The sequence below is a fragment of the Apiospora kogelbergensis genome (assembly GCF_038363985.1).
Source record: "Apiospora kogelbergensis strain CBS 113332 chromosome Unknown utg000006l_segment0_segment0, whole genome shotgun sequence".
NCBI classification, from domain to species: domain Eukaryota; kingdom Fungi; phylum Ascomycota; class Sordariomycetes; order Amphisphaeriales; family Apiosporaceae; genus Apiospora; species Apiospora kogelbergensis.
The window spans coordinates 3,819,060-3,832,703 of NW_027117423.1; the positions used below are offsets into that span (position 1 = coordinate 3,819,060).

General features: G+C 54.0%; 3 protein-coding genes across 3 annotated transcripts; all 3 read left to right on the plus strand.

The window, feature by feature from the left end:
* Nucleotides 1–302: 302 nt before the first annotated feature.
* On the plus strand, nt 303–2,267 carry PG998_010041 (uncharacterized protein; the record flags this gene model as incomplete). The annotated part of the gene is made up of 7 exons (XM_066876857.1): nt 303–327; nt 522–562; nt 735–761; nt 824–899; nt 966–1,496; nt 1,561–1,984; nt 2,039–2,267. 7 exons carry the CDS (start codon nt 303–305, stop codon nt 2,265–2,267), a joined length of 1,353 nt encoding a protein of 450 aa, XP_066729013.1.
* Nucleotides 2,268–4,035: 1,768 nt separating this feature from the next.
* Nucleotides 4,036–8,167, plus strand: PG998_010042 (UBA domain-containing protein; the record flags this gene model as incomplete). Its single annotated transcript, XM_066876858.1, has 7 exons — nt 4,036–4,060; nt 4,151–4,302; nt 4,369–6,599; nt 6,667–7,098; nt 7,161–7,316; nt 7,386–8,058; nt 8,138–8,167. 7 exons carry the CDS (start codon nt 4,036–4,038, stop codon nt 8,165–8,167), a joined length of 3,699 nt encoding a protein of 1,232 aa, XP_066729014.1.
* A 2,594-nt stretch (nt 8,168–10,761) lies between these two features.
* Nucleotides 10,762–11,970, plus strand: PG998_010043 (uncharacterized protein; the record flags this gene model as incomplete). Its single annotated transcript, XM_066876859.1, has 1 exon — nt 10,762–11,970. One exon carries the CDS (start codon nt 10,762–10,764, stop codon nt 11,968–11,970), a length of 1,209 nt encoding a protein of 402 aa, XP_066729015.1.
* Nucleotides 11,971–13,644: the final 1,674 nt, after the last annotated feature.

The window sequence follows — 13,644 nt, forward strand, 5'->3', positions numbered from 1 at the left end:
CCCAGTCCAGTCCCTGCCAGACCGTCCCCTCCCCTACTGTCCCCCCCCAATAGGCTCGGCCAAGCTACAGCTACCAAAGTACCCAGGGTCAGGTATCTTTTCATAATTTCAACAACCTCCCCCCAAAGTCCAAAGTGGGCTGTCGTCTTCCAGTCTAAACAATCCACCTCAAACCTCCAATCCCTCCTCTCTCTTCACTTTCTGTGTCTTGTCTGGCTGTCTGTTTTTTGATCTTTCTTCTTGAACCATTCTCACCTTCATCGCCTCTACTCACTGCTTTTGCATCCGACACAACCGACAAGATGCGTGAGATCATTAGCATTAACGGTATGTCGTCCCTGACTCCCTCCCTACCCCAACATGGCTTTGTTTTTGTCCCTTCACGCGTGTTTTTCGCCCACACCGCAACATCCCGCGCTCTACCCCCTACTGAGACCATGCTGTCGCTTTCCCCCTTCAAGCCCAATCCATGTCCAACGTTTCAAAATTCGCCTACGGGTACTGACTTTCTGTTCGTGTAGTCGGCCAGGCTGGTTGCCAGATTGCCAACTCGTGCTGGGAGGTAAGCTATCGCCCGCCGCCCCTTGGACAACAAATATCCCGACGACTCTTCTTGTCGCGGTGCCTTTTAGGCAACCGTGAAAAGTTACGCCGCGGGCAAACCTACTACAAACTCGACACTCGAACAAAACACGCTCTGGACTGCAACGCTGACATACATTGGGTTTTTATAGCTCTACTGCCTCGAGCACGGTATCCAGGTATGTTTTGTTGATATCGCTCGCATCTGTACGACAAAGTTACTGACTTCAATTTCCTACAGCCCGATGGTTACCTCACCGAAGAGCGCAAGGCCGCCGATCCTGACCATGGCTTCAGCACTTTCTTCTCCGAGACTGGTATGTCGATAATGCTCCGTGTTCTTTTCTCCAGGAGGCGAGATTTCTAACCAGATACCACGCTAGGCCAGGGCAAGTACGTCCCCCGTACCATCTACTGCGATCTCGAGCCCAACGTCGTCGATGAGGTCCGCACCGGTACCTACCGCTCTCTGTTCCACCCCGAGCAGATGATCACTGGCAAGGAGGATGCCTCCAACAACTACGCTCGTGGCCACTACACCGTCGGCAAGGAGCTGATCGACCAGGTTTTGGACCGTGTTCGCCGTGTTGCCGATAGCTGCGCTGGTCTCCAGGGTTTCCTGGTCTTCCACTCGTTCGGTGGTGGTACCGGTTCCGGTTTCGGTGCTCTGCTCATGGAGCGCCTGTCTCTCGACTACGGCAAGAAGAGCAAGCTGGAGTTCTGCGTCTACCCTGCCCCTCAGACCAGCACCTCGGTTGTTGAGCCCTACAACTCCATTCTTACCACCCACACCACCCTCGAGCACTCCGACTGCTCCTTCATGGTCGACAACGAGGCCATCTACGATATCTGCCGCCGCAACCTCGGCCTTGAGCGCCCCAACTTCGAGAACCTCAACCGCCTGATTGCCCAGGGTAAGTGCCGATCACCTTGGCGTTGGAATCCCCCAGCCTTGCATATTCTAACTTGGTGTACTAGTCGTCTCTTCCATCACCGCCTCTCTCCGATTCGACGGTTCTCTCAACGTCGATCTTAACGAGTTCCAGACCAACTTGGTCCCTTACCCTCGTATCCACTTCCCTCTGGTCGCCTACGCGCCCATTGTCTCGGCCGCCAAGGCTGCCCACGAGGCCAACTCGGTCCAGGAGATGACCATGTCTTGCTTCGAGCCCTACAACCAGATGGTCAAGTGTGACCCCCGCAACGGCAAGTACATGGCCACCTGCCTGCTGTACCGTGGTGATGTCGTCCCCAAGGACGCTCACGGCGCTGTTGCCACCCTCAAGACCAAGCGCACAATCCAGTTCGTTGACTGGTGCCCGACTGGTTTCAAGCTGGGTATCTGCTTCCAGCCTCCTCAGCTTGTTCCTAACGGTGACCTCGCCAAGGTTGACCGCGCTGTGTAAGTGAACCCGATCACATATCTGTTGCATCATGATTTCTAACAATGACCTAGCTGCATGCTGTCCAACACCACTGCCATCGCTGAGGCCTGGTCCGCTCTGTCCTCCAAGTTCGATCTCATGTACTCGAAGCGTGCTTTCGTCCACTGGTATGTGGGTGAGGGTATGGAGGAAGGTGAATTCTCCGAGGCCCGCGAGGATTTGGCCGCTCTCGAGCGCGATTACGAGGAGGTGGCGACGGACTCTCTGGACGTTGAGGGAGATGTTGACGCCGAATACTAAGGAATGCACGAAAGGCATGTCTGCAGCCCGCGGGGCAGGAGAATGCCCCGTGATGAGGGACCGACCGAGGCCTCGGGTGCTCTGAATAACCGAGCTAATGCATGATACCCTATTTGACTTTGTGCAAGATGCAGAAACGCCGGTTGTTGTTGCATGAGTATAGGGGCGGGGTGGTTTGCCCATTCTTGCGAGGATGTATGAGTTAACCAGGGGACGAGGGGGCTTTTGAGCATTCGATTCACACTGAGGCCCGAGGATGAGTAGTAGTCGTATACACTTTGTAAATCCGTTCTATGAAGTTTAATTGCATGACTGGAGCCGGTATTTCTTTATCATGTTTAATGATTGGCCAGTCTCGTCCAACCCCAAGCATCTTGTCTCGTTCGTCTGTCTTATTCATCCGTCTTCCTGTCCACTACGCATGACACGAATTGCGATGGATATAAATAAATCGCGAGAACAAAGGAGTGCTGCGCATCCACCAGGCGTATCTGGATCAATCGGCTTTCTAATCAATGTTCCCCGGGGCAATCCAACAAATAAATGGCTGGCTGCCCGAAATCGAGGGCCCATGATGTAGTGTGACGATTGGGCTTGAGTGTTGATTCTAAGGGTCCTGTTCTATAGCCAATAGATTTCTGTTCAGAAGGAAGAAAAAGTGCACGAACGAAGGTCGCAGGCCTTCTGCACTCCGCAATTGAACCAAGAGAATGCGATTCGAAAATGGTTGGCAGAGAGGTGCAGACAAGCTGCATATGGTTCATACCCGCTTGGGCCAATGAGGTGGCATCTAGTTTCGGCTGATGAGAGGTAGGAAGATTGCGTTTCCATTGAGCTCTGTATCTACCTGCACATACATGCACATAGCTAATAGCAGGTGATGTGGATGGTGGTCTCTGCCGGCAGTGAGAACGAAAGTCAATTCGTGCTTCTATACTCCGTAGGCTCGCAGGGACTTGTCTACCGAGACGAGATCTCAGGTATGCAACTTGAAGATTGGCATCGACGGGAGCTTCAAGCTTGGGCCGGAATCCTTTTGCACGGTTAGGCTGCGATAGACTAAAACTGACGTCTGATGACCTGCAAATACACCGAACTTGGGTTCTGCTTGGGGGGGAGCTCTCTAGTCCTGAACAGCCCCTGTCCTGTTCTTTCCAATCCCAATCCCTATCCCGACTGTCCCAGAAGGTGAACTCCACCCGTCAGGAAAACAACGGGCCACCTAGCGATCCCAATGTGATTGAATGGTTGATTGATTGACGACGCCAGCGCCAGCACCAGCCAGCCTCCTCCTCCAAAAGTTGATTCAACCCGTACCCGTACCAGTACCAGGAACCTTGCGCAATTGGAGATGGTGCACCACCGAGCGCACAGAACATCTCGATAATTAAACCTTCCAAGCAAGGAGTGTCACTTTGACTATACTACTGTACTACTTTCCCATCATCATCCCCCCCAGGCTTGACCTTCGTCGTCGCCCAAGCCCCTTGGTGCCTACCGGCTTACGACTACAACCCCCAATCCGCCATCGACGACCGACCTGCTACAATCTCCGTATCCTCCGGCTTATTGCGCAGCCAGACCAAGCCGAGGCTGGGCTTCATACGCTTGTCTTAACCCCCTTCTGACGTCTACTGCGAGCTGCGAACAGGACAGCTATCCTAACTCGGTCTCCGGTACCAACAAACACGATAATTACGCAATCCTCGACTCCCCTCCCGTCCAAACAAATCCCCGATCAAGTCAAACCGAGCTCGGCCACGCAACCATGTCGATCGAAGCTGTTGAGGCAGGTAAGTGCTTGCTTACATGCTAATTCCCAGATCATAGCAGTTCGCTTCTCGTCGTCGGCATATCCAACTGACATTACCCTCTGTTGACAGCTGTGCCGAACCTCAACCTTACCCCCGAGGAGAAGCGGGTTTATGGTCAGCTCTTTCGCCAAGCCGACACCGAAAGTGTGGGCGTCGTGACTGGCGAAGTCGCTGTCAAATTCTTCGAGAAGACGAGACTAGATTCCTCAATTCTAGGTGAAGTAAGTGCAAACGCCCCGTCCGAGTATAAACATCGAGGTGCTGACCCGAATCCTTTCTATCATTAGATCTGGCAAATAGCAGACCAAGAGAACCGCGGCTTCCTGACGCCAGCCGGTTTCGGCCTCACCCTCCGCCTCATCGGCCACGCGCAAGCCGGCCGCCAACCCTCCCGAGAGATCGCCCTCCAACAGGGTCCTATTCCACGCTTCGAAGGCTTCACCCCCGCCGGCCCGCCCGTACCTCCTCCGCAACCTTCGCCGTTACAGGCCCAGGGAACCGGCGGCGCGCCGATCCGCATCCCTCCTCTGACGCCCGACAAGGTATCACAATATGCCGGTTTGTTCGAGCGACAGGGTTCGCAGGGCAACCTGCTGCCCGGCGACCAGGCCAAGTCTATATTCGAGAAGTCGGGTCTGCCGAACGAGGTGCTGGGAAGGATCTGGCAGCTTGCCGATACCGAGCAGAGAGGCTCTCTCGTTATGACCGAATTTGTCATTGCGATGCATCTTCTTACATCTATGAAGACCGGCGCCCTGCGGGGCTTGCCCAACGTCCTACCTGCTGCTCTGTACGAAGCTGCCACGCGACGCGGTTCGGTCTCTCGCCAGAGCCCCCAGACGACCGGTCAGCCTCTCTCGGCTATTCCCCGACAGCTAAGCGGTTCGGCTCACATGCGCCCTGGTGGTCAAATGCCGCGGTCGCCTCTCAACCCTCAGGCCACCGGCCTCACCCCGCAAATGTCTGGCTCGGACTGGGCCGTAACGCCGATCGACAAGCAGAGATTTGATCAGTTCTACAACGATCTAGACAAGACGAACAAGGGATTTATCACTGGTGAAGAAGCTGTGCCTTTCTTGAGTCAATCTAGCCTTTCGGAGGAAGCGCTAGCTCAGATCTGGGACCTTGCCGACATCAATTCTGAGGGACGGCTCACCCGAGACACGTTTGCTGTTGCTATGTTCCTTATCCGCCAACAACGGAGTCGGCGAGATGGTTCTAATACCGTGCCCACGACACTGCCTCCTAACCTGATCCCGCCGTCCTTGCGCACTCAAGTGCGTCCTCCCACTTCGAGCGGTTCTCCCTTCGATGCGCCCGCACCCGCACCTCCTCCGCCGCCGCCGGCGCCCAAGTCGGCTCTCGATGATCTCTTTGGTCTCGATTCACCCGCGCCTGCCCCTATGCAGGCTCCTCAGACCACAGGTGGATCGGCCGCGAAAGACCCCTTTGCGTCAGCATCTCCCATGCCGCCGGCTTCGCCCGTTCGGGCTTCTCCCACCGGCAATACCTTCAGGCCTTTTGTTCCGTCTTCTTCGTTCGGCCGAGGCCTGACTACGCACGATACCGGGGGCTCGGCACACTCGGCTGGTGGTGCTCCTAAGCCGCCGGCGTCTATGGGAGGCATGGACGACCTGCTTGGCGACAACGACCCGGAGATTAGCAAGAAGCTGACCAACGAGACCACCGAACTGGCCAACTTGTCAAACCAGATAGGATCACTGTCCAACCAGATGCAACAAGTTCAAGCCACACGCACGAGCACCCAAAAGGATGTTAACCAGACCAGCCAGCAGAAGAAGAACTTCGAAACCCGACTGGCCGAGCTGCGGGCTGCATACGAGAAAGAGGTGGCAGACGTCAATGCTCTCAAGCAGAGCCATGAGCAGCTGCAGCGGGAAGTCAGCACCCTCATGCAGCAAAATACGGAAGTCCAAGAGAAGCGCCAGAAAACCAAACAGGAACATGAGACTCTCGTGGCTGAATACCAGCGATATGAGTCTCAAAACGCCAGTCTCAAGCAGCAGATTAGCGAGGCTAACAGCGAGGTTGCTCAGTTGGCGCCACAGATCGAGAAGCTGAAGTCGGAATCGCGCCGGTTGAAGGGCATGGTGGCCATTAACAGCAAGCAGCTGTCGACCGTGGAAGGGCAACGTGACAAGTTGCAGTCTGAAGCAAAGGAGCTGAGCAACAGTGCCACTGATTCGCCTCGCCAAGGCAGCACTTCTTCGCCGGTTCCTGCCTCGGCTCAGGTGGCAAGTCCTGCGCCTTCTACTGCCAGCGCTAACAACCCCTTCTTTAGGCGGACTGGGAGCACCGACATGATGGGTGCCTTTGCCTCGCCTCCTATCGCTAAGCCGTTTGGCGGCGATAAGTCATTCGACGACATCTTTGGCGGCTTTGCCCCTAGCTCTTCTAATACGCCCCCGCCACCAGCAACTTCGTTCAAGCAGCAGAACACGGGCACGTCAACGGCAAGTGTTGGATCTTTTGCAACCCCGGAACTTCTAGTCCTACTGTCAGTCGGCAAGATACCCTGACTGCTGAGCCCCCGCTCCGCCTCTATCCCGGCAGATGACTTCCAGCTTCTTGCCTCTGGGTAACATGAGCGAGTCACTAACGTCTTCCCGCCAGGCATCTCCCCCAATGAGCCGAGCAGGTGAGCCGAGCGCTCTTTCTCCTGCCGCTACCGGCCAGCCGATCGAGCCTGTCGCTACTGGCCAGAGTGTTGCCTCGGCCGCCGATGGTGCCAGAGGTTCCGATATTGGCTCTGCGACGGAAGAGACACCTGCCGTGGTCACAGACGGCGTGCCCATTCCGGGGGCTTTCCCCGAAGAGAACCCAAAGGCTGTCGGCGAGAGCCCTTTTGCCGGCAACCGGGACAGCGAAATCTTTGAGAGCATGAAGAAGGAGCCCGTGAGCGCCAAGGACGACTTCGACTCGGCATTTGCCAGCTTCCCAGGGTCCTCCAGCAGCGGCCAGGAGAAGGCTAAGGACACTAACAATACCTTCACGAAGTTCGACAGCGAGTTCCCCCGATCTCGGAAATCGACCGTGATGACGACTCCGAGACCGCCAGTGAGGGAAACGGATTCGATGATGACTTTGCGCCTGCATCGCCTACCACCAAGAAGGCCGAGGCCAAGGAGGCCCCCCAGTCTACGTCACCTGTAGCTGCAAACATCCCGGCTGCCGAGGGATCCATTGGAGCCGCCTCGTCCGCGCAGTCCACGAAGTATGAACACCCTTTTGCGAACCCTTTCCAGCAGCAGCGGTCCCAACAGTACTAACAACCAACAAAAAGTGCCACAACCGCCCCTGTATCTCAACCCAAGGAGGATGACCCTTTCGCCCCCGCATCCGACTTCGCACCTGCTCCTAGCACTGTTACCAACACTGCCCCGCCGGCTACCAAGGGGGCTTTCGATGATTTGGATGATGAGTTCGAAGGTCTTGAGGATGCTAAGGAGGGCTCTGCGGATGACGAATTTGCCAACATTTCGCGATCCAACATGGATGACTTCAACCCCATGTTCGACAGCCCACCTCCTTCCCAGCCTAAGAACGAGTCGTCCAACGCGTCTCACGCCTTCGGAATTGATAGCAGCTATGACTTTGGTGACGTATCTACTACGTCTGCTGGGGCTCCGGCAATCTCAACGAACGCTACTGGGGCCTCGGCAACTGGACAAGGACCCAAGTCTCCTGACAACCAGGAATGGGATGCTCTGTTCGCCACTTTGGATGAGGCTCCTGCCAACAACGGCACCAGCGAATCGGCAGCACCCGCACCGAAGGGCAACGAGAGCCCCGTATCGCCCAAATCAGGCCTTGCCGCTCCTCGGCCCGATGCCAGCCGAGCACTTTCGGAGGACGGTGTGCATGACGATCCCATCTTGAAGAACCTGACCGGCATGGGTTACTCGAGGAACGACGCGTTGAATGCGCTGGAGAAGTACGATTACAATCTCGAACGGGTGAGTAATGCGTAAAACCGCACACGCCACAAAGAAGGTTTTAGTAAAGGAACACACCCCCGCTGATACTTTAGCGCAGGCTGCAAACCACCTCGCCAATCAATCCTAGTCGTATTATTTTCTTTTAACGTTTGCAGTTGTCGTCTGGCAGCAGTTGTGGCGGTGATGGCTCGTGGTGGTTGGCAGTAGTGATAGTTTTAGCATGGGTTCTTCTTTTAGTTTAATAAGGAAGGGAAGGAGAGGAATGACAGAGAGGACCCTCAGCGTTTACACACACACACTTGCAATACGATGAAGAAGGAGACTGACTGTACACCTTGCTCACTTATACTTTGGATTTTCGTTTATTTGCATGGAGCGAGAAGAAGAACAGGGAGAGGAAGACCGAGACTTAGCGAAATGCTTTTCCTTTTCTTTGTCAGTACTTTTTTATCCCAGCTTGCATAGGAAGGGCGTGGGTGGCATGTTTCTTGTTTTCTTCCTCCTTTTCGTCACACCCCATGGTGGTGATGCCTCACTGGTGGATTCATGAGCATTCGTTTTACATACTTTTTTTCTACTAGCGTCTTTCGAGATGGCTATGGAAATGCAATTTTATTGACCTGGCCACTTGCTTTTGGAATTGAACTTTTTGAGCTGACTGTGTTTGGCAGCCCTTACCATCGACTGTGTTTCACGGGGCAGGTGGGAAAGGAAGCATGGACATGGCTTGACGGTAGGTCGTCGGGGTCGGGGGTTGTTGGTGAAGCGTGACTGGTGAAATAGGCGTGCCGAATGCCAGAAGGGAGCGTACCATGGTCATAGAACATGAGCGTTCGGAAGCCTTCCAGACACGATCAAACCTGGTATGGCAGTTGATTGAAACACTTGCTGTCTCCGAGATTGTTCCTGAATACTGTTCGAGTAGATGTGAGTTGAGAAGTCGACATCGAACATGCTCTTTTCACTTTGTTACTGCCAGTTGTTCATAGATTGTCCATACTGCCAAAACCTTTGAAAGATTCTCTAAATTTGATCCTCGTCTACCAGATCTGACGTATGTAGGGGCCTATCAAGCAAGTACAGGACGAAAATTTGAAAAGAATATAGTTTGACTCGGAAACCCGCTCATAATTGTAAAGGCCAAATAAATATACAAATACAGGTGGACGAACGTTGAAACTCTTCTATCTGTACGTCTACTTGGACATGATTAGTATCAAAGGTTGATGACATTACCGTTTTGTTTTCAGGCCACGGCCACCTAAAACCCTTGAATATGGGATGCGGTTGACAACGTGGCCAGGACACTAACTTTCCAGGTAAAACGAAAACCTAAACAGTGAGTATGAATAGAATATTCCAAGAAAACATTTTCAGGAGCGCGAACGAAACTAGGAATGTCTCCGTGTTCAGTTCTTGAACCGTGGCATCAGACAGTCTTCATAGCCACCTAAGCAGCAACAGCCCTGTCAAGGGCCTTACTATAGGTCATTACGAGAGAGGAAAGCGTGTTTACCATTGCCCGTATTAGAGCACGGCACGGCCCGCCGCTTATTTGAACGACCTACGCAGTTGATGCCGGAGTTGAGGTACAAAGGTACTTCCTGGGTAGCGACCTCTCCCCTTTCGCTGCCCGGCCGATTACAGTACGGCAGCACCCGTAACCACCGGCCACCACCATCATTATCACCACCAACAACAACGGCAAGATGGGGAGAGGGCCCTCCCAGCCTCGGTACGCCCAGGCCGCCCAGACGGAACCTCTGCCTAGGGCGCAGGAGCCTCGCAAGCTCATGTGCCTTGGGCTGAGGAAGAAGCCGGTCCCAAGCCAAAGTATGTATCCTAACGATCTGTTTTTCATTTTCCCCCTGTTGATTGGGTTGGAAGTTCGCTGAGTTTAAATGTGTCTGAATTATGTTTCTGTATATTTTGTATCCTGTTTTGATCGCGTTCCTTCCATTTCCTATTACTCCCATATACCCGAATAGGGGGGCGTCGACGTCAACGACCTGGAGCTGGGGATATCCCATAGGAATTCACTAGCCTCGGTGACTAGACAATTGCTGAGGCTCTTGTTGCTGGGTGACTCTTTATAGAGGTCTTCCTGATGATGAGGGCGCGCTCCTCCCCCAGTTCAGATAGGAACCTGTCCATGTTGTTCAGAGCCTAACGCGTCTACAACGGGCGCGTCACTCAGCGTTCACACATCACCAGCACCTCGGTTTTTCTGCACAGCACAATTGAATGCTGTACCTGTCACTCACAGAGGGAAATGCCAAATTGTTTTATTTCGTCTTGACTGCCTTTCTCCAAAAACCTTTACTGATGTGGTTCATAGCCTCACCACCACTTCCTCCCCCATCTACACCAATGGAAGAGCCCAGCAACTCCCCTTCCCTTTCAACTTACTCTCACTTGCAAGCACATTCACATTTGCAGCCAGTTCAAGATCAAAACACCAAGGCTGGGCCTCTTTCTGGGTCTGCCCCTTTGGAAATTCCATCAACGCCCATCTGTGACCAACTCTTTCAACTTTCTCTTCTCCCTTGCAAAACTTCCGCACCAAAACAACCAAGAGAAGCAGCTTCCTGCCGCAATACGCTCGCGGCGCTTGAATTGGCTGCCTCTTGGTGGTATACTTACACTGCTTCCTTTGAACCCAAGGCCTCGTCCAATAACGTCGCTGCTTCTCAACCCAAGTCCTCGTCTGATAACACCACGATGTCGGGACAAAGAGGCGGAAGTTATCGTATGGGTGTACCCAGTCGCGATCACTTCGGCGAGGGACCAATACCGCTAGCCGGCCAGATTGTCGCTGCTGCTGCTGCTGCCAACCAGCACCATAACAGACCTCCCCACCGATCACATAATCAGCGTATGTTGAATCGCCATCGTCGGTTCGATCCCAACTCTGTCTACCCACTACCTCTCCCGCAAGAACGCCCCCATGTGTCGCGCAACCAGAGACGTCGCGGATTCGATCCCAACTCTGCCTACCCGCCACCTCTCCCGCGTGAGCGCCCCCATGGCAGAGCCCCTACCCACCCTTCGGCCCAGCATACGCCTGCGCCCCAGGAGGGAGGCAGCATTCTGAGATACCCAACCCCTGGTGGAGACTTTGTACCTTCTTCGTCGCCGTCTGCTACACCGTCTGGCGACCCTAGCACCGACCATGACGAAAGACCAAACCCCGCCGCACCCCCGCAAGATGTGCCTGAATACAAGCCGGACGAGGCAGCCTTGGTAAGGTATCAGAATTGGTTGGTCAAAGAACTTGAGAAAGGTGATGTCAAAGCTGGTAAAGGACAAACTAGCGCTCCTGTCGCTACCGACCAGGCCACTGCTACTACCGACCAGGCCACTGCTTCTACCGACCAGGGCACTGCAGTCCCCGACAAGCCCAGCCCGTCGGCCAAAGTAACAACACCTCCTGGTTTCCCGTCGCGGCCCAAGGATTCGGAGCAACAGAAGAAACCGGACCTGGAGTCAGAGCCAGAGTTGGAGCATGAGTCGGAGGAGGAGGATGATGAGCCCGAGCCGAAGGAGCCGGAAGTGCGCCCGACCGCTCTCGCTTCATTCTACCCGCTCCAGATCAGCAGCGGCGTCAACATCTGGGCAATCGATCCCGTGATCGACCGCAGACTGACCGACTGGCCCAGTCATGCCGAGCTTCAAGACGCCGGCATGGATCGAGCAACGCGAGGCAGGGAGCGAATGATTCCGATTCCCCGTTACCGCCACTTGGATGCTCGAGCCGTATTCGACGCTACTAGTCTAGAAGACACGTTCGGACCCGGTCCTATCGTGGCTGCCGCTGCCGCTGTTGCACCTTCTGCTACCGCCTACGTCCCGCGCTTATTCCGCCAGTACGCCATCGACCTGGTCGGACAGAACCGTTACCCCATTCCGTGCGATCATGAGGGCGCTTGAATCAAAGAGTTATTTCACAAGGGGTGAACGTGCAACTGGCTTTCTTTCTTGTTTATGTACGAGTATGCCGAGGGTACGGCGATTATGCCGTTGGTTCAGGATGCCAAGGGTACGGCAATTATACCGTTGGTTCAGGTTACGCCAATGGTTCAATGGAATAGTCACAATGGTCATCATGGAATAGACAGCCGATGAGACATAGTCAGTCCAATTGAAGCGAGTCTTATTGAAGCAAAGTTACATGACTTATTGTTCATAATCCGCACCGTGATTGTGACTTTAAATGTGAAATAAATTAAGTCAGGTATGCACGCCGGTCTGGCATACTAATTATATATGATGATAAGTCGTCTGGAACTCAACAATCACAAAACGATAGCAGGGGATGTGGTCTAGTGGTATGACGTTTCCTTAGCATGCGCTGCCCTCTTCCCGAGAGCAGACGGCATGGAAAAGGTTCTGGGTTCGATTCCCAGCCTCTCCACACTGTTACTTTTTGGCGAATTCCCACCCCCGTACCCCGTTTGATGGTCGGCAAGGGGCGGGTATTGGATTTTTGGCCCACTCCGCTATAGAAAGAATTGCCTCCTTTTGACAGCCAGTTGGGGGTGGCTATGATGGATTACTGTGAAGGAGTCTGACTGCAAGCCACGGACAAAGCTGACTGACGGCACGCAGCTCAGCTCTCGGCCACAGTCGACAGCGACAGCGAAAGCGCCGGTGACGTTCCTGCACGTATGGGGAGATAAAGTACGGACCACATTTGATTGATTGGCTGTCTATATCGCGAGTCGAGACACTCTGGTGGAAAATGCACCTCCTGCGTACTGCATTAGTGAGTACAGACACACATCACCCACATGTACTTACACACAAACATGTGTCGCGTGTCTCTCTCCGTTTCTTGTCACTAGGTCGAAATGTCTGGCAAAATGCATACTGCCTTCCTATCGCTACTTACTCTGCCTGTCAGATAGATGAGATGGGACGAGCGGGAAGGGGTGTTTGTCTCTGTCTGACCGAAGCCTAATCCTGGAGGGTTTTGGAAGGGTACACAGTCAATAAGAATCGATCAACATCATCCCCAGGCAGATCAATGAACTACTACTAAGAATAGGTCGGTGAGCTAGAGACGCGCCATAAGGAGTCCTGGTATGCCGATCCAGCCGGCGTCTGAGTCTGCATGCATTAGGTGTTGATTGCATACATACACGCATAGAGGATGAGGATATGTCTATCAAGAAATGAGAAGGCCCAAGTCAACGGCGATCAAATTCGGGTCAAGTTGCACAATATGGGAATTCGGGATTGGGAAAGGATTAGGGGTGTGCAGCCAGCCCGCCCGCCAGCCCGTACGACAAACGTTGTCTCACCCTCTTCCTTTTTCAGCTGCTTTTCAGATGGCAGCCGGCTCACATCAGTCAAATCAGCGTCTGTCCCGATCGATGCTTACGGCGGCTAGATCATTCATTGATATGGACCACGGCCTCAATGATCTTTGGGATGTTTCCTCTGTTGAGCCTGGTCGCCGGGTCAGATTTTCAGGGACGGGGCAGAAGACGGGGGGCCTTGGGGCCTGGACACGGGCAGGGGGTAAAAGGGAAAATGTTGGCGGCTCTGCCAATACGTTCCATAAGCTTTCTTAGGCTGTTATCCTCCTCTTCGTTTAGGGGT